The 20,000-nt window shown below is 49.4% G+C and overlaps 3 protein-coding genes across 3 annotated transcripts; all 3 read right to left on the reverse strand.

Moving 5' to 3' along the window:
* Positions 1-9,654: 9,654 nt before the first annotated feature.
* Positions 9,655-10,875, reverse strand: CLAFUR5_14649 (uncharacterized protein; the record flags this gene model as incomplete). Its single annotated transcript, XM_047913797.1, has 1 exon — positions 9,655-10,875. One exon carries the CDS (start codon positions 10,873-10,875, stop codon positions 9,655-9,657), a length of 1,221 nt encoding a protein of 406 aa, XP_047769783.1.
* A 786-nt stretch (positions 10,876-11,661) lies between these two features.
* CLAFUR5_14650 (uncharacterized protein) lies at positions 11,662-13,938 on the reverse strand (the record flags this gene model as incomplete). Its single annotated transcript, XM_047913798.1, has 1 exon — positions 11,662-13,938. One exon carries the CDS (start codon positions 13,936-13,938, stop codon positions 11,662-11,664), a length of 2,277 nt encoding a protein of 758 aa, XP_047769779.1.
* Positions 13,939-18,400: 4,462 nt separating this feature from the next.
* On the reverse strand, positions 18,401-18,625 carry CLAFUR5_20393 (uncharacterized protein; the record flags this gene model as incomplete). Its single annotated transcript, XM_059463229.1, has 3 exons — positions 18,401-18,487; positions 18,541-18,571; positions 18,621-18,625. 3 exons carry the CDS (start codon positions 18,623-18,625, stop codon positions 18,401-18,403), a joined length of 123 nt encoding a protein of 40 aa, XP_059319214.1.
* Positions 18,626-20,000: the final 1,375 nt, after the last annotated feature.

A 20,000-nucleotide genomic window follows, 5' to 3' on the forward strand; every position in this document is an offset into this window, starting at 1 on the left:
TCATCACCTTAAGGACATCACGAAGGTTTGGTGATGATGACCTCCTACGAGGTAGTGACGGTTGTCTCTTAGCAGGGTAGGTAACCCTAGCTGGTTTGTCCTTGTTCCTAACAGCCTGCTGAGCTGCAGAAAGGTGTGGGCACTTGCTCATAAAATGGTCACCACCGCAGAGATGGCACGTGAGCTTGCCCTAGAAACCCTTCTTAGCGAACATGGCTGTCCCTTGATGAATCATTGATTCTTGCTTCTCCCTAAGAATTGTAAGAATGTCTTGTGGTGAGAGATTCACCTGGGCATTAATTGTATCGCGAATTGAGCCAAATGAGTCTGGCAGAGCTGCTAAGAGTTGCTAGATCTTTCTGTCCTCAGTCTTGATGTCTTAGAACTGAGGCGAGATTGAAACAGCCCTCCTTGTAATTGAGCTAAGCTCCTGCTAGGCGTCATCTATAGACTGGTCTTCTGTTATCACGAAATTGGTGTATTGCTGAAGCAAACTTCTTCCAGTAGCGAGAAGTCTTCTCTTATATTTAGCTTCAGCCCATTCCTACAACTCCTTCGTATGCCGGATCTCGTATGTCATCTCTTGGTCATCTGTCGACAGACAGATGTACATCTTATACAGGGCCGTTGCATTGTGCCGTCTGTACGATGCCTTCCTTATCGCTTGATCTAAAGGAAGGGATGACTCCGATGATGTAGAGGGTGTCGCTATAGATAGGGTTGTAGCGGGAATGTCCGTAATGATGTCTTCGAGGACCTAGTCAACCTGCTTTGATACTAGGTGTATTCTCATCAGCTTGAACTATGTTTCGTGGTTCTCTCTTGTCAGAAGAGGTGCTGCTCTCTTTCTTATAAACCTAGTCTCGTTCTCTATTTTTTGTAAGTTGAGGGACAGGTTGGCTGCCCTTAGGTAAAAGGATGTATTCGGTCGTACGCGATCGGATCGAAATGGGATAAACCGAACGCGAGGTTGATAGCGGAGAGGATGGCTATCCGCCGGGAAGAGGAGGAAAGTCGGTCGGTAAGGATCGTGTTAGTGCTAAGACACTATAGCGTAACTCTCTTAGTAGAGGGGGTTTCTAAGACACTGCGGCTCTCTTAGAATGAACAGTTAGTCGATGCGAACGCGATGTCCGGAGAGCGACTCTTCTTAGTAAGCTCGCCTACTTGTCTAAGGTATTGGTATAGGCTCCCTAACTCGGAGTCTAACAGTGCCTCACTAGGCTCTTTCACGTCTTATATACACCTATAGCGCGGCTATAGCTTCCTGTACAATGCGGGTGCGGCCTCCAGTCTGCCTTCCTTTTGTTCTAAAGAGGAATAACTCTAATACGACTTTGTCGAGGGTGAAACACCGAGTTACTAACCCGGGCTTATAACCTGTTAAATAGGTACGAGTTGCGTAGTAGTAGAAGACGGCGGATCACACAAAAGACGAAGAAGGACCTAATGGGATAGCGTGTATCTATATATAGTATCGCCGGTGTTAGTGTAGGTAGATACTAGGTGTCCGGATGTTTGCTAGCCTATAGGCTAGCAAACCCTAGTCACGTGATCTAATCATATAACACACCCACACCTATATACTTGTCCTACGGCCTGTATGTTCTCAATATATACTACCTAGATTCCTAGAGTAGCTTTAAGATAGGTATAGTAGGCTAGGTATTAACGTATATTACGTTCACGACCTAGTATCTCGGACAGATACTATACCTATAAAACAGTTCCTAGAGATATACGACGACTTATTAAGTAATAGCGAACCGATTAACGCTCTTAATCTTCGAGCGATTACTAAAGCCTACCTACCGCTCTTTACGTACGCTCGTAGGTTCTAGCTTCTAAAGACGCTTAAGACCCGGATACGCGGTTATCCGGGTAAGAGCATTATTAAGCGCGCCGTAGACGTCGTAACCTATCGAAAGTTTAACATCTTTAGACTTAGCGGTGCCTTTAGTAGCGCCTACTTCGATGCTTTAAATAGTACTTAGTTACGTAATTTATACGGTGAAAAACTCTAGATAGTAGTGCCCCTAGAAGAGATAGCCGAGTCTATAGAGTCTATTAAATTAGATTCCTCTAACTAGTCGCCTAATAGTAAAGAGCGTCTTGTTCTACTAGGGAAGGACGATACGATATTAATGCCTCCTAGAGCTCTAGTACTATATACTATATATATAATAGATATACTAGACCGATCTCGCGTAAATATAAAGATTAAGGTGATTATCGACGAGGACTATTTAATCGATAGCCCTTATTAAGACGAGTAATCTACTTAAGTAGTAGCGACCCGCCTACGCTAGCGGCGGCGTAATCGTAGTATAAAAAACCCTAAAACTAAGGTCCCTTTCCCCTAAAGGTAGACCCTAGAGTTACGGAGTTACGGAGGACAACTACCTAATTAGGAAGCGCGACCCCGAATAGTAGCGAAGGATTGTAACTAACGAGAGCTATAGCCTTACGAACATTCTATACTAAGAGTAAAACCGGGGAACAAACTAAGAAAAAACCTAGGATACAAGCTAAGGCCTACTATATAGAAAGTAGAGGCTAACGATAAACAATATAGCGTAGACGACCCTATATACGGAGGCGGAGAACTTACTAGGGGATAACGAATACCTAGCCCGGATATATAAGAACACTATAGTATAGCTACTAGGAGCGCTAAAAGCGCTATTATACTAAATCCCGAAGACATTCTAATAAGTAACACAGAAGGTAGCCTAGAGACTAACTATATAGGTAATAGTAGTAGTAGGTAAGAATTAATCCCCTCCGAAGGTAAGTAAGGCGGTACGCCTATACATTACTAATCCGGCGGAGAAACAAGAAATCGTAGCCCTAATAAGTAAGGAGATTGTCGACAGAATCGGCCAAAAGGAGGTAGTTAGGGCGAGGGTAGAGGCAATAGGCGTAGTAAGACTCTTTACCGTTTAAGAGTCTAATAGACGAAAGCTAGAGACCTATAAGGAGTGGACTACTAAAGTCGCGAAGTAGGTACGAGTCTCCTACTAATAGTATATAGTTATCGCCTACGGGGTCCCTAGGACATTTAAGGTCGAAGACCTTCCCTACCTCTAAGTATAGAACTAGAACACCTCCCTAGGAGTACGACTAACGAAGGCGGTATAGCTATATAAGATAGTAGACCGAGAAAAGTCGTATTTATCGCTTATTATTTAGGTAGAGACAGCGGAACAAGCTAACTAGATACTAGATAATAGGCTATTCTAGAACTACGAGAGAATAGATACGGAGATCTATTAGAGTAGCTATAGGGTACTATAATACTTCTAATACTAATAGTACGGTTATATAGCCCTAGAATACGGGGAGAAGACCCTAAGGTGTCCTTACTACGTAGGCCTATACTAGGGAAGGGAATGCCTAAAAAAGGAGAGTAGGTATATATACTACGGTAGAAGGTACCTAGCGTATTTAAGCTAATAACTAGCTAGAATAGTAGTATAAGAACGAGCGAGATAAGTAAGGATCTCTATACTAGCTAGGTACCCCTAACGATAGTAGGAGGGACCTACCGTATATAAGGGCTTCGAGCCGAGCAAAAGGAAGAGGGTAGAAGAGACGAATAAGGGAACCTAATCGTAAACGTATCTACCTCCCGGTAGGCCTCGACACCTTAACCGGGCCGCTAACGAACTAGGCTAAATACGAATCTTTAGGGCGCCCTAGCGGCCCTAGGGCTAGCCGGATAGCGAGATATAGGCTTAGGAGACATAGTAGGTTAGCACGGAAATAGACCTTACGGATAACAAATAATACTATACGACGACATTGTTATCGTATAGTATAACGTAAACAAAAGTAGGGACAAGGTCTAGCGCTACTTTCTATAAGAGCTAGACCCGCTACGGTACTACGTTATTACGGTATAGGAACTATAGATCAACCCCTACGTAGGACTCCTAGCTACTTATAATGCCCGGAGATACTATACCGTAATTACGGGCTAACGAGGCGTTATCCCGAGGACATATATATACGTAAGTAAGACTATAGACCTTGAGTCGTAGAAGGTTTTACTACCGTAGTAGGGTAACCTAGGAGATATAATATTAATCTAGATCGACACGATATAAGGCCCTATCTAGATCTATAACGTTTATAACCCGCTACCGCGGGGTCGGATAAGTAGGGAACTAGGAACCCTCGCCTACCTAGAGCGGACCCTAAGCTAAAGTATAAAGTAAGTACTCCTCGGCAACTTTAACCTCTACTACCTATAGTAGGGACTCGAATTCACTCCCCCGTATACGTTTCTAGGGGGAAAGCTACTAGATATAACCGTACGCTACGGAATGGCCTTAGTAATACTAAAGGGAACAGAGACGTAGAAGGCCCGTACTAGTATAAGTACGATCGACCTATACTTTCTATTACGAGAACTTAAAGAGAGACTAGTCTAATGCCGACCGAACTACGTACTAGAAGCCTCCTTAGACTATATCTATATCTAAACGACGCTAGGGGTAAATACGATAGAGGAGCTAGTAAGCGAACTACGCCGTAACTAGAAGAAGGTACGCTAGGACGAGATAAGGGGCTTCCTAATAGCGAACCTACTATAGTATAGAGAACTCGAGACGACAGCTTAGCTAGATCAAGTAGCGGAACAGATTACCTCGGTTATATAGTAAGTAGCGGAACAATATACGCCGTTACTCCGGCCCTTAACGTAGTAGAAGGCCTTCTAGACCCCTAAATACTCTACGAAGGTAAGGGAGGCTAGAAGGGCAAGGCGACAGTAGACGAAGGAGTATACCTAAGAGACGTAGGAGTAATACTGTCGCGCGATATAAGAGAAGAAGGCATAGATAAGACGCGATAAGCTATAGGACTAGAGAGCGACGATCGGGCTCGTTATAGAAAACCTAGAATAGATATAGAGACTTACTAAATAGGCACGACTACCTAAAGAGTAACAAACCCCTTACTTCCCCCTAATCGTAGACCGCGAAGGGATTGCCTAGGCTACGCCCCGGGGTAAGGCAAAAGTATTAGCCGACTATTTCTTTTCGACGTAAGTAGAGGTAGACCTTACGGATATCGACCCGAGTATATATCCGGAACTCCTAGACATAGATTAGGCGGTTAGCTCTAATATAGTAATAGGAGTTATAAGTAAGCTAAAAGGACGAAAAGCCCTAGGCCTAGATAGGATACTAAACGTACTACTAAAAGAGTATAGAGAAGAGATCGCGCCGTGCCTTATAAACCTATTTACCGCGTACCTACGGCTAGGGTATTACCCGAAGCCGTATAGAGAGTCTATAACAGTAGTACTACGTAAGCTATAGAAGGAGGACTATACTTAGCCTAAGTCGTATAGACTAATCGTACTTCTAAACACGATAGGGAAGGTCCTAGAAAAGATAGTAGCCTAGAGACTTACGTAGCTAGCCGAGGACAACTACGTACTCCTAGTAATATAGATAGGGGGAAGAAGCTAGCGATCGATACTAATAGATAGATAGATTTGTCATTCCCCTGTTCTAGGACCCTATCCGGCCTATGCAGGTATATATCTATTGTTATGTACAAAGGGAAACCCGAATAGGTGAAAACCCTTCCCGCCCCCGACTACTCCTTGTCTAGATTAGCTTTCCCTCTGAACGTACGTAGTCCATGTCACTACCCCGTTAGCCCCCGCTCCTAGCCGGTCTCGTCGCGCTGCGTCGTGTCCTCTCTTCCTGCACTGCTCCTACTAGGCGGTACTGTTCTAGCCAGCCCTTCTCTAGTATCCAGTTCGTAATGCGCCGTAGGTCTTCAGCGTTGTTAAGAAGTGCCCCAATCGTCCGGTTCCTCGCCTTTGCCATCCACTCCCCCCTTCCTAGCGACCACCTCGGACAGACGAGGAGTGCGTGCCGTACGTTCTGGGAGCGATAGCCGTAGGGGCAGCTAGTATTCGTGTATCCTGGGACCTTCCTCTATGATAGGTACCCCTGGAGGCCGATGTGTTCGCTTCGCAGTTGGGTTGCTATGCTACTCTGTGCCCTCGTAAGGCGGTAGTGGATGAGCTTCGGGGGGTGCTTGACCGCGGATTTTGTAGCTGACTATTCCTTAGGTTGTCCCGCTGGCTAAGGGCGTCTACTATGCCCTACAACCTAGTTGTTCCACCTCTCTTTCCATAGTTGCTCTACAAACGATTTCTCACCTTCCTATTGTGTTGCTAGCTGTTCGTCCCTTGCCCGGTAGTTCGGCTCGTTTCCGGGTCGAATGCCCTTATACGCTAGTACTGATTCGCGGGCCCTTACGACTGCACTGGCGATGACCTTCTGTACTAGGTACTGTGCCGACTTGCCTAAGTAGGAGGTCCGTAGTCCCTAGATGTATAGGTCGATCGGCGGTATAGCGGTCTCGTGCTTAAGCATCCTCGTTGGTGTCGACTTATATGCCCCGGTGACCTTCCTTAGGCATTGGTTTTGGATCTTCGCTAGCGGCGCGACGAGTCCCTTCGATAGGCAGGCCCTCTCGCCTAAGGACCACACTTGGCTGCCATAGGTAAGGACTGGCCGTACAATAGCCGTATATAGAAGTCGTGACTGCCGGAAGTCCGCCCCCCATGTGGACGCAGTGAGCCTCTGGCATGATGCCATATTCTGTTCAGCTTTCCGTAATATTGCCTATACGTGCTTCCTCCACCGTAGCGCCGGGTCCACCTATAGTCCGAGGATCCTGAGCTGATTTGCCGGGTTAGTCGTGTGCCCCTGTATCTGGATAGAAGCTTGCATATTGTGGAACCGTGGCCGGCGCGTAAAGTGTATCAGATTGTACTTTTCTGGGGCAAACCGAGCCCCGTGCCTCCTAGCCCAGTCCTCGCAGATCTTGTGCTTCTCTTCTAGTAGCCTACAGTTCTCCTTAGTCGAGGAAGACCACGCTAGGATGTTTGTGTCGTCTACGAAGCCGCTCGCAGCGGTGTTCTGGGATTCTAGGGCTGGGAGCAGCGTCGCCATAAAGAAGAGGAACAGAATAGGTGCTAGCGTTGAGCCTTGCGGGATTCTAGTGTAGACTGCTTGAAATGGGCTTCTGTACTGGCCGACCAGGATCGACGTACTGCGGTTTTGGAGGTAGGACCGTACGAAGTTGACAAGCCACTCAGGGAGTCCTTTCGACCTTAGGATGTAGAGAAGCCGCGGGTGTGACACGTAGTCGAAGGCTCCCGATATGTCTAGGCTAAGTAAGGAAGCCACCTTGTCCCTATTCTTATACCAGATGGCCTTTACCTGAGAGGTGATAAGTTCCATCGCGGATAGCGTCGATCGCTGTGGGCGCGCACCCATCTGGGTGTCCGGGAGTAGGGAGTGTTCCTCTGCCGCCTCGGAGAGTCTCGTTGCAACCAGCTTCTCAAGCGCCTTCCTAAGAGTGTTAAGGAGCGCAATTGGGCGGTACGACTTCACCTGCGTATAGTCTTCCTTCTGCGGCTTGCGTAGGACCACTGTCGTCGATTGTTTAAAAGCTATCGGGTGGTATCCGGTCTGTAGGCAGGCGTTGAAGATCGCTGCAACTGCTGGGGCTAGTTGATCTCTACACTTCTTTAGTAGCTCGTTTGGGATCCCATCCGGCCCCGGGGCTTTCTTCGCCGGCAACTTCCTCAGCACAGCGGTAACTTCTCCCTCGGACACCTCCTGTTGGACCGCGATGCTAGGGGCTAGGGGAGTAGAGCTATTTATATCGCTTAGATTAGCCTCGACTAGGGGCGGGAAGAACTTACTAGCTAGTAGACGCGCCTTAGCCTCGGGGTCGCTAACCGGGCTACTAGGCGATTATAGCGCTAGGATAGAGAAGGAGGGGCCCTATATAGGGTCCTATCGGGCCTATTTCGCTAGCTTCTATATCCTCGCTAGCTTACCGGCGATTTCTTCTACTATAGCCCTCTAGCCGACTACTTTCTCGCTCCGTATTATAGCTTTCTTCTATTAGTATACCTCCCTATATACGTTCTAGGCCTCCTCGCTATAGCTACTCGTCTATACCCGGCGGGCTCTCCTTACTTCTCTTACTACCGTAGTATACTTCGGCGTCTAGTATAGTTTAGACTATATCGTTAGTTAGGTAAGCGGAACGTAAAGTAAGGTCGCTTTTCTTATCTCGTCTATTAACCCTTAGACTACCTCGTCTATCTCGTCTTTACTAATATATTACTACTATAGCTTAGTATATAAGCGCTAAGAATTATATACCCCGTAATATTTACTACGGGACCTAGCCCTCTAAATTTACTACTCTACTAAACCTTAATAGATTCACTTCGGCTCGTAGCTATATAACTTACGGTACTCCCGCGAGTACCCGCGACTACGCTAGACCCTAGAAGAAGTACGTAGAAGACTCGGAACGTAGGGTAGGTTAGAATAAGGTTTTGAGCAAAGCTACTAAGCGCGGCTTCGTATAGGTTAGCCCTATTAATACGGGGACACGTACTCGCGAGGGTCTAGCCCTATTAATACGGGGACACGTACTCGCGAGGGTCGCGTATAAGTATCCGGCCTTCCCTAGGCCTCTCTTACTTTCTTCGTCTTTCGTTTTATATAGTAATTATACTATACCCTTTATATCTACACTTCGTACCTACATTCTCGCTTTTACTCTTATATCTTATAGGCTAGGCTCTCGCCCTAACACCTAGGGGGGTACTACTGTACTAGTTGTAGTAGTAGTGCTATAACGATATAAACTCTACTTTAGGGCTTCCTTGTTATAGCGAATGTTAGTGAGCGCTAACCGGGCTTATAACTATTACGTTAGAAGTATAGGAAGTTATTGTACGGGCTTATATAGGGTGTTTCAAAAGCAGGTTGTGTATTGCATATGTCTATCTAGAATAGACAAGTGTTGCTCTTGAAGAGGCTATAGGTGACTAATCAGTCACCTGATTCTTAGCGTACGTGGCCTCAAGTTTTGATGATGGGATGTTGCCCATGTGCACGCTCGGATCGCGACATACCTCAGTGTGCCTGTAATGCGGGTTTGGCATTAGCGAGAGTATACTCCGAGCTCTCGGATCCGCCGAACGACTATACTAGCGATCCCGATTACGCCGATGCCGATGCCTAGCTAAAGTCTGCTAGAGACCACATCTTTCGATACCTCCTCTACGCCTTCGGATCCCTATAGTCGGGGACATGCGGAACAGCGCTTGCTAGCTAGGCTAGGACGTATAAGGTATAGATCTGAACAGCCCTTGGAACAACCCGTCGAGGAAAGCTACATCTGAATCGGGTATGTGTGCTATACGAACATAGCGTTGTAGATCCGTGAGAAGGCAGGGAATATGTGTTGAAGTAGGGCGAGATGTTAAGCTAGAAGTGTCGGAGAACTTGATAGGCGTGGTGGTAGATGGCAGAGAAGAAGTATTAGAGACGAAAGGCGGCTGACAGAATCTCGCGGTGGCTCGCTCTGTACATTGTATAAGCAAGGTGGACACATAACCGTCAGACCTCAATGATTGGCATCTTCTAGAGTCTCCATTGTAGTCTCCTCGTATCCATTGTACTAAGCTCTCCGGCAAAGTTCAGACCATCCGTCTCCTCTTGTTCTAGCGTTGCTACCACTACTATAACCCTCCCTGCTATCGTTTCCACTATACGCCTCGAAGACCTAGTAGACCGAGGATCCTGTTGGGGTTCAATCCTTCGGGTTCAGCCGTTCGCTTTGCCTCATCCTCGGCGTTATAGGAGCTTTGGTCCGACCCGTGGTTGTCCCTTTCCAAGTCCCATCTCCCTTCGCTGTCAAAGCATCCGCGACCTGCTCTTGTTTCCGAAACTTTCTCTCGCGCTCATCGCCGAGCACTTCCTCGGGCGTGAGAGCTCGCCTTCGTTTTCGCGCTAGCGGAGGCATGTTAGGGACGAACGTCTCGCGTTCGGCAGAATCGAGCCACTCCGAAAGTTGGGCGAAGGAAATTGTAAACTTCGGACATGCTTCCTGTATTCGCTGCGGAAGATCCTGGTAGATTGGATTCGGTATCAAGTCGGCCATCTCGATGGTGAGCTCGCCGTCGCATGGCTTACCGTCAGCGCTGCGAAAGGGCACCGCATCGACATGAGCTTCACTAATGGCTTCTTCCTCGGCATTGAAGCCTGGTCGCCAGAGATAGACGACAGCCGTCATGTCGGTATCTTTCGTTTTAGGGTGCTGCCGGTCTGGGACATCGAATGCTAGGACACAGCGAATTTGAAAGTTGGTTTCTAGTATGTAGTCGTCGGCCAGATGGGGCAGCGCTCGACGTTGCTGGGTATAACTGACCTCCGCAACCAGCGCAGGCCATTTGTAGTGGTAGTCGCGGCCATTGTAGACGATGCATGTGTCTGGACTCCTGTCTAGGGTCGTCTTTGGGCGAGATTGTTTGTCCTGGACAGCTTGCTCTTGCACTCGAGATCCTTCATCGACCTCTTGGTCCTCGGCGCTTTCGGCAGCTCCGCGCTGCTCCGGCTCAAAGGACAAAGTGCGACTACCTCCCAAACCTAGGCCGCTCAATCGCTCGTCCAGTGCTGACAGCTTGGGCAAGATTTCGCGCACGACATAGGAGTTGAAGCTTGCAATGAAGTTCTCGTGAACCTTGCCAGGCATCCGCAGCACAAAAGTGCCGTCGGGGTCGGGGGTGTAGTCGTATCGCGCGTGCGCGGTGAACCACGCCAACAGCGGCGCCTCGGCGGACAGGCGCGCCTGAAAAATGGGCCAGGCAGCTGGCGGAAGAGGGAAGGAGTACTGGTCGCGCCGCGGAGATGGCAACCGGCCTCGTGCGACGAGGCGGAGCGCGCTGAGGAGGGCGTCGACGTCGTCGGTGGGAGATGACTTGGGCGTCAGAGGCGGAGACGGTGGAAGATCGCTGGGCAGGGACATGGACATGCCACCCGGTGAGGTGAGGTAAAGCGAGGAAAGTATTGTGGGATGTCTGCGGTGTTGTGTCTCGATGTTGTTGTGAGGTCGAGGCTGACAGCAACCTTGATGAGGACGAGTGCTCGAGTCGGGTGACATGGGGCATTTAGGCACCACTTCCAGGGTCCCCATCACACCTCCAACTTCAACATAATCACACAACGAATTCAACGCTTATATGACTGTTATCAAATACCGGAAGCCATGTCAACGTATCAACTACAAATTTGCCCAGTTGCAGCGCGCTATGGAGGCCAGCCGAGTGATAGGCCCAGTCAAACTCGTACAATCGCAGACGCTTGCCAAACTCGTACAGATGCCCGGGACACGCCAAGTTCGTACATTGGCCACCCATCCGCTGTACGGATTTGCCATGACGTCCGAATTTGGCGCTGACGTACATATACGAAGTCCAAGACTTCATTAATGTTGTTACTTGGAAACCTCAGAGAGGCGAATGAGGGAGGAACAATCAAACGAGCAAGCATCAGACCTGCGCGAGGAAAACAAAGAGCTGTAGCTGTGTACATCTACTGTAGCTGTACATGTCGATCAATCTCAACGATGAATTAATTGCGGTTTGGTCCACAGCAAAAGGTCCTGGCAACGGGTCTCATTGCATAGCTCGCTGGTCAACAATGTCTGCCAGCGCTCACCAATCCATCTCGCTTCCCATGTGTCATGCTTCACATCTGCCTCCTACACTCGTCGCGTAGCTGAACATGCATGCATTGGCCAACGCCTGTGAGACCACTTTCACTTAGCGTGAAGCGCGCGCATGCCATCTTCCAACATCTCCCTGGCCCTCCGATAGCAGCGTTTGTACTCGCCAAAGTCAGCGATTATCGAGCAGACCTTGCTATCAAGTTGTGCGGCAGCTGAGCCTATAGCACTCTGAGCAGGAGTCTTCTCAGCTTCCGCGATGCCCTGCTTCGTCTTGTCAAGGTTGACAAGGTAATCCTCGCGCGAAGTACCTGCCGGCCATCCGAGTTTTTCAAGCTGTTCAAACCCGGCCTGAAGTTTCTCAAGCTCTTTGGTGAGCTGGCCAGCCCTGTTGGCAGGTGTTGTATTCGTACCGGTCCGACCCACGGCCTTGATGATTTTGCGTATCACCTGAGCCTCTGCGACTAGAAACGCAACCCTGTGTTCAACATCCTCGAAGTTGGTACACACTGCTTCCGCCACCTGCCAAGCCTCTTCTAGCTGCTGCAACGCCAACGGAGCCGACGATGCAGATGAGGTGGGAGGAAAGTCAGGCCTGGCTTCTTGTCTGGCTATTCGTTCGCACTCTGTGGGATCGTTCAGCGGGAATAGTGTCGACGGGTCGAGATCGGGGGACTCGTGAGTGTCAGTGGCGTGGGCTTCGAGAAAGTCCAAGATTCTTGCCCAGAGCCGTGGCGACACTTGCTCCGGTGGACCATCATCACTGCACAGAAATGCGGCAACCGCGGCGACTAGCAGGTGGCTGTTCTGTGGAGGATCGTGCTCGGTAGTGTCTGGGTCATTGACGTCGGGTATGAGCTCGACAACCTTGTGGTCAAACTTGATCCCACGTATAGTGTGGCTCAAGCTTTCCAAAAGGCACTCTCCATGATTCGGGGCCGTGGCTGATCGGAAGGGACGGAAGGTGCTGGCTCGCTTGGTCTGGAAGTCGAGGTAGAGGAGTTGCCACTCGGTATGATGCTGCTCGGGTCGGAAGAAGACGCAGTGCGATTGGGTAGGTGAAGGTGAGACGGTGGCTGCGCGTAGCGCATGTGAATTTTGTTCGTATGTTTGGCTGAAGACGAGGCAGTCGCACGCTTGCTCGAGCAACTCGGTCCATACGGCTATAGCGGCGATAGAAGCCGAAAGTGAAGCCGCTGGGCGTGAGGCGGTAATAGGCATAAGAGATTTGGTGTGGCGTCTGGTGCGCTTGGACTTCTTGCATCCGAGGGCCATCACTTCGTCGGGGTCTGGAAGAGGACGTTTTGTATGCACAGACATATGTGTACATAGGTCTGTGGGCTGCTTCGACGTCGGTATTGGTGTTGGTGTTAGTGTTGGTGATGGAGATGGCGGTGTGGGTGTTCTGTCGCGAGGTCGAGGAAAGTACGGAGGCAGCTCCGACGATTCATTATCGGACGGAGGCAAGGACCTCAGTCTCGGGAAGAATGATGTACTGTCACCTTCCTCTACCACGAGCCCGTCGTTGCTAAATCCGCCCCGCCCAACTTCGATGTCGCGCTCGTCCTCGGCCTGCTCTGGCTTATGTGTCTGCTGTTCTTGATCGCCCTCGACGCTGCCATTATCATCGCCTTGATCCTCCTCATCTTCACATTGCTCATCGTGGCCTGCATTTTCTTGACTTCCTAGTACCCTGTGATCTGTTCCGTCCTTGCCCTTGTTTCGGATCGGCGAGCTTGTGCTAATCTGTTCGTTGCTGTCGCTGCTGCTGCCCTCCACGGCGGCGCTCTGCTTGGCCTGTAAGTCCCGAAGTACCGCATAGACATCGTATGCCGCCCATTCGCGATTCTTGGCCACATTGGAGCGTGCCCATGGTCGGAGGACTCGATCACGACGCTGAGAGGCCACCTTCTCGAGCGCTGTGAACACTTGGATGCGATCCGTTGCGGAAGTCGTCGCGGGTGTTTCAAGGCGGCGCAAATTCTGAAGGAAATCGCGGTTGTTCAAGGGAAGTTTGCCAAATAGACCAAATGCGTCTAGCAATGAGAGTCTCCAGAAGTCGGACTGCTCTAGAGCGACCAGCGATTGAAGGCAGCGAGCGCGTGTGGTGTCAGTCGCGGTGATGTCGCCCTTGATGGCATGCCGTAGAAGCGTTCGCAGGTCTTCTGGAAGCTGTTCTGAGTAGTCGAAGGTGGGTGTTGATACCGTTGCATAAGCAGCATGCTCTGTCTTCCACCATGCACGGTACTCCTTGAGCGTTTGGTCGTTGTTCTCCACAGCGGACGTGCGGCGCAACCTCTCGAGGTCGGGGTCTGGCGGATGCGCTGGCGGATCTGTTGACGGAGGGGGAGATACGCGCACCCGTGCCATGGTGTCAATGCAGTCTTTCGTAGTGTACGTGTAGCTACGTACATGTACGCTGTGTGAACAAGATGTTTTGTTGACAACCAACGTAACTTCTCTATTCTTGCTCACTATGCTTAAGTTCGTACAGCGGACATGTACGGACTTGAGCGCTTTCCCAAAGTCGTACGCCACGCTTGCACGAGCTCAGCTGTACGAGCTTACCCGCACGTGCATAGAAAACGTGACCCCACCCCGAACACTGGTCCACGGCCACGCTCGAACACTTCACCGCCATCACCCGACCATCATCAACACTTCATCGCCATCACCCGAATCTGCGCGAAAGTACCGGATACCAACCTAATACGTCAGCATCGCTCGATCAGACGCACCTCGAGACACAGCTGCGCCCAGTTGGCTTGAGTCACCGACAGATTTCGAGCTGCAAGTGACCTGATGCATACTCGGGCGCAATTCCTGTCTACCGCTTGGCTGATACTATGAGCGTGACGTGACATTGCATTCCATAGGCCGGGGCACTTGCCTGCTTCTCACGATACTACAGATACTGTGCCATAGCGGGCTGGGAGCTTGGATGATGCCATGACATTGCATTCCATGATGCTGGCACTCTCACACTCCAGTGCTGAACACACACATTTTGCAGTTTTCCTCCAATCACCATTTTGGCCGACACAGCTTCTTCGCAATTTCATCCGGTACGCAATGGGTATGAGGGGCGAGTGGCCTTCGGGAATTGCGAATTGATACGCACTCGCCCCTCATACCTATCACTGACACACCTGATGGCTTGAATCTATAAGCCGCAAGACTACGACGTTGACCGATCGAGGCTTGTGACTGTATACTGACTAGCGCTCCGGGTACCGTATGCTCTATTCTATGCTCAGCCAGGATCCTTCTGCCACTCCATACCTAGACATGCACAACTTCAGCTTTTCCTGTGTCGACCATGTACACTTAACAAGAGACAACTATCTACACATCGTCAACGCGACGATCCATCCACTGGGTACCATTTATCTAGGGCCCAAGCTTAACCATGGCCATGGCTGGTACGGCGGAGCTTTCTGGTCTTTCTCGGAAGGCCTCGCTCTGTCCATACCTAACAACTCGTCGACGGCCTGGTGTCATCCGAACGGAGAAAGGGAGTGGTCGCACGAGCACAGCTGCAACGGACTAGCAGGACGATGTGGCGAGACGCACTAAGAAAATGAACAAAGAGAAGGAGGCGCATCTCGTCTAGCAATGGGACCGGCACCGACCCCACGAATCGCCTCACCCACTACTGGTCACGGAATGGCAAGCGGAGATGCACGCCATGTTGGACTCGACAAGCTCATCTGACCACGAAAGTGCACCACCAGGACTACGGGCACCTACTCCATCGGTCTCCAATATATATCTAGAAAGAGGCAGTATGGACTCCCCATCGGCGTCGAACCCAGCCCCTTCCTCAATTGTGAGCCTACTCAGGGCGCATCGAGAGGCGCGCAGGCAGGCAAGACGATCTTAGACACCGGCTACAATCACGAGGATAAGGACAAGGCTTGCAAGTCGACTTTGCTGCACTAACACTGTCGAAGTCTTCTTCGCACAGTATACATCTCATCATGTCCTCGGCAGGAGGGGTTTTCTGCTTTGTCGGGGTCATCGTACGACGATTTGTAGCATCTCGGTAGAGCGCGATGGGCCTGCTGCGGCCGGCTGAGCGACTTTTCGGGCTGTGTAGTAGAGATTGAGCACATCCTCGTGCGTCGGAGCGATCTGTCAGGCCTGGCGATGAAGAAGCCCCGGCGCGGAGTGTTATTGCGTATTGGTAAGCCGTGAGGTTAATGGAGGAGAGACACAGGCAACGGCGATCAAGCTTTCCGGCCTTATCGATTGGCTTGGCTCGGGGGAAGACGGCTATGCTCGTGAGACCAAATAGTCAGCTGATTGTCCCGTGGCTGAAGAGGAATTGATCAATACACAAGAACATACTGACCCACGTAAGGTAGTCGTTCGTGGCGCACTGGTAAACTCGCACAGCGCGATTTTGGTAACGAAAGGCACATAGCTTCGAATTTCCTAGACAGGTTCGGCACTTCGGAAGTCGTACGATATCTCTCTAAGCTCCACTACGACGAAGATGACAGTGGCGAACACTGTGCTAGGATCGAGCTTTGAATCACCAACAACATCACGAGCTCTGTTCTGCTCGACTACCGATATCAGGCGTCTGTTGACAGCACAAGATTGCTCCGTCGTGGGGGAGAGAAGCTCGTTCAATGTCGGTTCGCGATGAGGAGAGAACCTGTCGAGCTCGCTTCGTCAAGTTTCCTAGCTTTTATAGAGTTGTGGCTTCGGCAAGTAGTATCAAGGTGTGAGCAGTAGTCCCAATGCTTGACATATACTGACATGGTCTCGCAGAGGGCAAAGGTGGCATTGTCTGCCAGTCGCCGTCTACCTCTAAGTCAAGTGTTCGCTCCTATCTGAATCGAGAGATAGCTACGGTCACGTCGGCGCATTGTCCTCGAATTGCTAGTAGCTAGCATGAACGTGAAGCGGTTGACTGCGATTGCTACATAGCATGTATGCAAGCAAGCAGCAGTAGCAGCATCGAGTGGGTGCTAAAGATGAAGTGGAAGCATTGGTAGGAAGGAAGGAAGGAAGGTGGCAGAGGTATTTCCTCGACCTTAATGAACTCGAAGCGTACCTCCCGCATTCCTGGAGCATCTATACGCCATCTCCCAGTACATCGGCCTAGATGTACATACTGCGAAACGTCAACGAAGCGACGTCAATATGCCTATAGGCAAAACCGGTCAGATGCCCGCGAGCATCAACACACCCGACAGCCAGTCTGTAGCGATTAAGCTCATCAACACGCTCGGCATCCAGTCTCGGGCATACCGACGGTTCTTAAGCGACGCAGCGGGTGACTGACTGGTCAGAACATCAATCAGTGCACGATGTCGAACACATGGCTCGCATCGCAGACCCGTACATAACACACTCGACAGCCCGACACAGCCACAGCCATCCAGCCGATTAACACACTCATCATCTAGTCTCAAGCAGAACCATGAATCGCGAGCGGACCTACTGGCTGCTTAGAAGCTCAAGCACTCTTCCGAATGCACGACACCGAACACATAGCCGACGAACGGGATCCTAGCTAGAGATTTCCTAGCCACCACTTGTCATCAACACACTCGACAGGCAGTCCACAAACATTTAGCCTATCAATACACTCGGCATCTTGTCTTAGGCTGATCTATGGTTCACGAGCGGCATGGTGGATGGCTGGCTGCTCAGAAGCTTAAGCAAACTTGGAGGAAACGGCACCGAACATATAGCCCGAAAATGAGAACATGGTCCGCGAATGTCACCCACGATCTACGAACGGGATCCCGGTTGAAAATCCTTTGACCACTACCACAGAATGGCGACATCGAGAAGCAAACGCCGCTGGCCACTCGGTGGACGACCTCCTAGCCGGACAGCAATATCAGTGAACCTGACCGGGAATTCCAGAAGCACATTTCCTGCTTTTTGCCCGAGATGTAAGAGACAGGGATTAATCAGATAGGCGTCGGGGCCACGACGAGGGACAAGATATGGCTCGACTTTGGATGCTGTGATAAACTGGTCTGGTTTACATCTTTGCCTCCTAGGTCGCCACATTTAGGGAGTAGATGTATTCGACTCTCGGTTAGTCACAAGACGAAGAGAAGAGGGAAGGAGCGCTACACATTCGGCTGGAAGCAGTCGTCTGTATCATACGGAAGCCGGGGATCAGCATCATACGGAAGCCGAGGATTAGCGTACATAGCATTTCTTAACGCCTAATTTATATGTACGTTAGTATGGTCAGCCTATAGGCATGCAGCTCCACGACTGCCATTAAGCTAAATTGGCCGCGGATAAGGCTCGTAGAACCCAACACGGTCACCTTGATTGCCACACCGTAAGACTGGACATAGTGAAAGCGCTTCTCGAAAACATATAGCCACTGTTCAGCATGTAGGAACATGTCAGTACCTGAATTCTCTGGCTAGAGGACTACGACACCGTCCTGCCTATAGAGTATTCCGGAAGTCTTGCTGTCCTCGACCAGTAGATAAGCGAATCTATGCCGAGGAAAGTTACTAGCTAGATCAACCACTTCGTATTAAAGGTCTGATCTAAGCATTCACAAGAAGACTAAAAGAGAGCGACAGCCGCATCCCTTTTATCTAAGGTCGTTCAGTGCTTCTGACATCCTTAGGCCGAGTGTTGAGTGTTTCACGGGCAGTAGTGGCGTACAAGACCGACTTCTCTAGGGGCTATATCTTAATTCCATCGGCTGTGTGAGAGATACGCATCCTTGATTGATTCCTTAGGCGAAGTAAGAAAGTCTACAAGGACGTGGAGTCGTACTGAGCGCTCTATAATAGTCGTGTCTTCACGGGCTAGGTGAGTTCGTGTAGACATCGGCGGCTTAGTGTACATATAGTGGGCACAGGCATAGGCCTATCGAGCGGAACGCCGCGAAGTGTGCCGAATCATGCTCGGGGACGCGAATTGCCTATAGACCAGTAAGTACAGATGTTCATAATTATTGACGGCGATACTCATTACCTGTTCGGTGGCTTCCGAACGAAACCTAGCCCTAATACGAGTTAGATAAAGCTCGAGAGGCTGGGTAAGACAGGATATACGGCATCACTTCGTATATAATATATCTATATCGAAGCTCTACTACAGCCCTATATAGACGGGGGCTAGTGTACAAGGTATATATAACTACCTATAGTATAGACGCTCTAATTACCCGATCGTAATCCGCTAGATCTAGAGCACCTAATAGGCTTCTCTAGCCACGATATTAGTCACGAACCGCGGTGTTTCAAGGTTTGATATTATACGTAGCTATAGTATTAAAGGCTTTAAACATAGCCGGTAGTGTTTATTAGGCCTCTTAAGAAGTCCGGCCGGTTAGAATAGGGTTTAAAGTAGATTACGATCGAAGGTAAAAGGTGACTACCCCTAAACTCTTTATCTCGTTCTTAAAAGTTAATATACTAAAGTGGCGCAGTGGCTATAAACGGTAGTAGAAATAGAAGGGCCGAATACTAAATTCAACTCGATTGTTACAAATTACTAGCTTAAGAGCCTTACGTCCTAGTAGACGTTATATACTCTACCGAGTAGCTACTATTACCTCCGAAGTCTTTCTTCCTCCTTAAGGATAGGTAGGATGTACGCGCGCCTTTACGAACTCCGTCCTAACTCGCTAGTACCTCGACGATAACTTTTATCTTAAGGACGATAGTATAGGAGTTTATATAGCCGTATATTTAGAAAGTATACCTTAATCCGACCTAATTAGTTCCGGGTAGTATAAAGTAGTTAAGACCTGACCTATAACGGGTAGTATAAAGTAGTTAAGACCTAACTATCTATAGGCTATAGTTAAGACTAGGCTATAAGCTATATACGAGTTTAGGCTATAGTCGAAGGATCGGCTAAAGTCGAGGGATTAGCTAGGCTATATACGAGTATAGTCTACGTACTATAATACGCTATATTAGAGGATGCTACTTTTAGGATAGCTAAGTCTAGGATAACGGTTAGCTCGCCGCCTTAAGATATAGTATCGGAGGGCGTTATTCTCGGCGAAGGTAATACCGGTTAAGGAGAATAGCCTCGGTCGGATACTAGCTAGCTCGCGCGTAAGAGAAGTCGTATTAGTCGAGTCTAGTACTATAGTCGCATCTTATAGTTAGGACCGAGGGACGTCTATAGTAAAGTTTAAGCCGGAACTAGAGGCTATATCTTATATACGCTAACCTTAGCGCTATACGAATAATTGTATACCTCTACGCCGTTATCTATAAGCCTCGTTAGCTTCACCGGCGCCTTTGAACTCAACTTATTAGATTATCGAAAGTAGTAGCTATCTAGAAGGGCCGGTAATTTATACTTATCGTAGCTTCGAAGACCGTACCGTATAGCTAAGGCGTCCCTCCTCTAGGGCGTAACGAGTACCGTCTCTTTTCGGAGGGACGACGCTATAATATATCCTCGTCTATCTATTC

This window comes from Fulvia fulva, chromosome 14 (assembly GCF_020509005.1).
Source record: "Fulvia fulva chromosome 14, complete sequence".
In the NCBI taxonomy this organism is placed as follows: Eukaryota; Fungi; Ascomycota; class Dothideomycetes; order Mycosphaerellales; family Mycosphaerellaceae; genus Fulvia; species Fulvia fulva.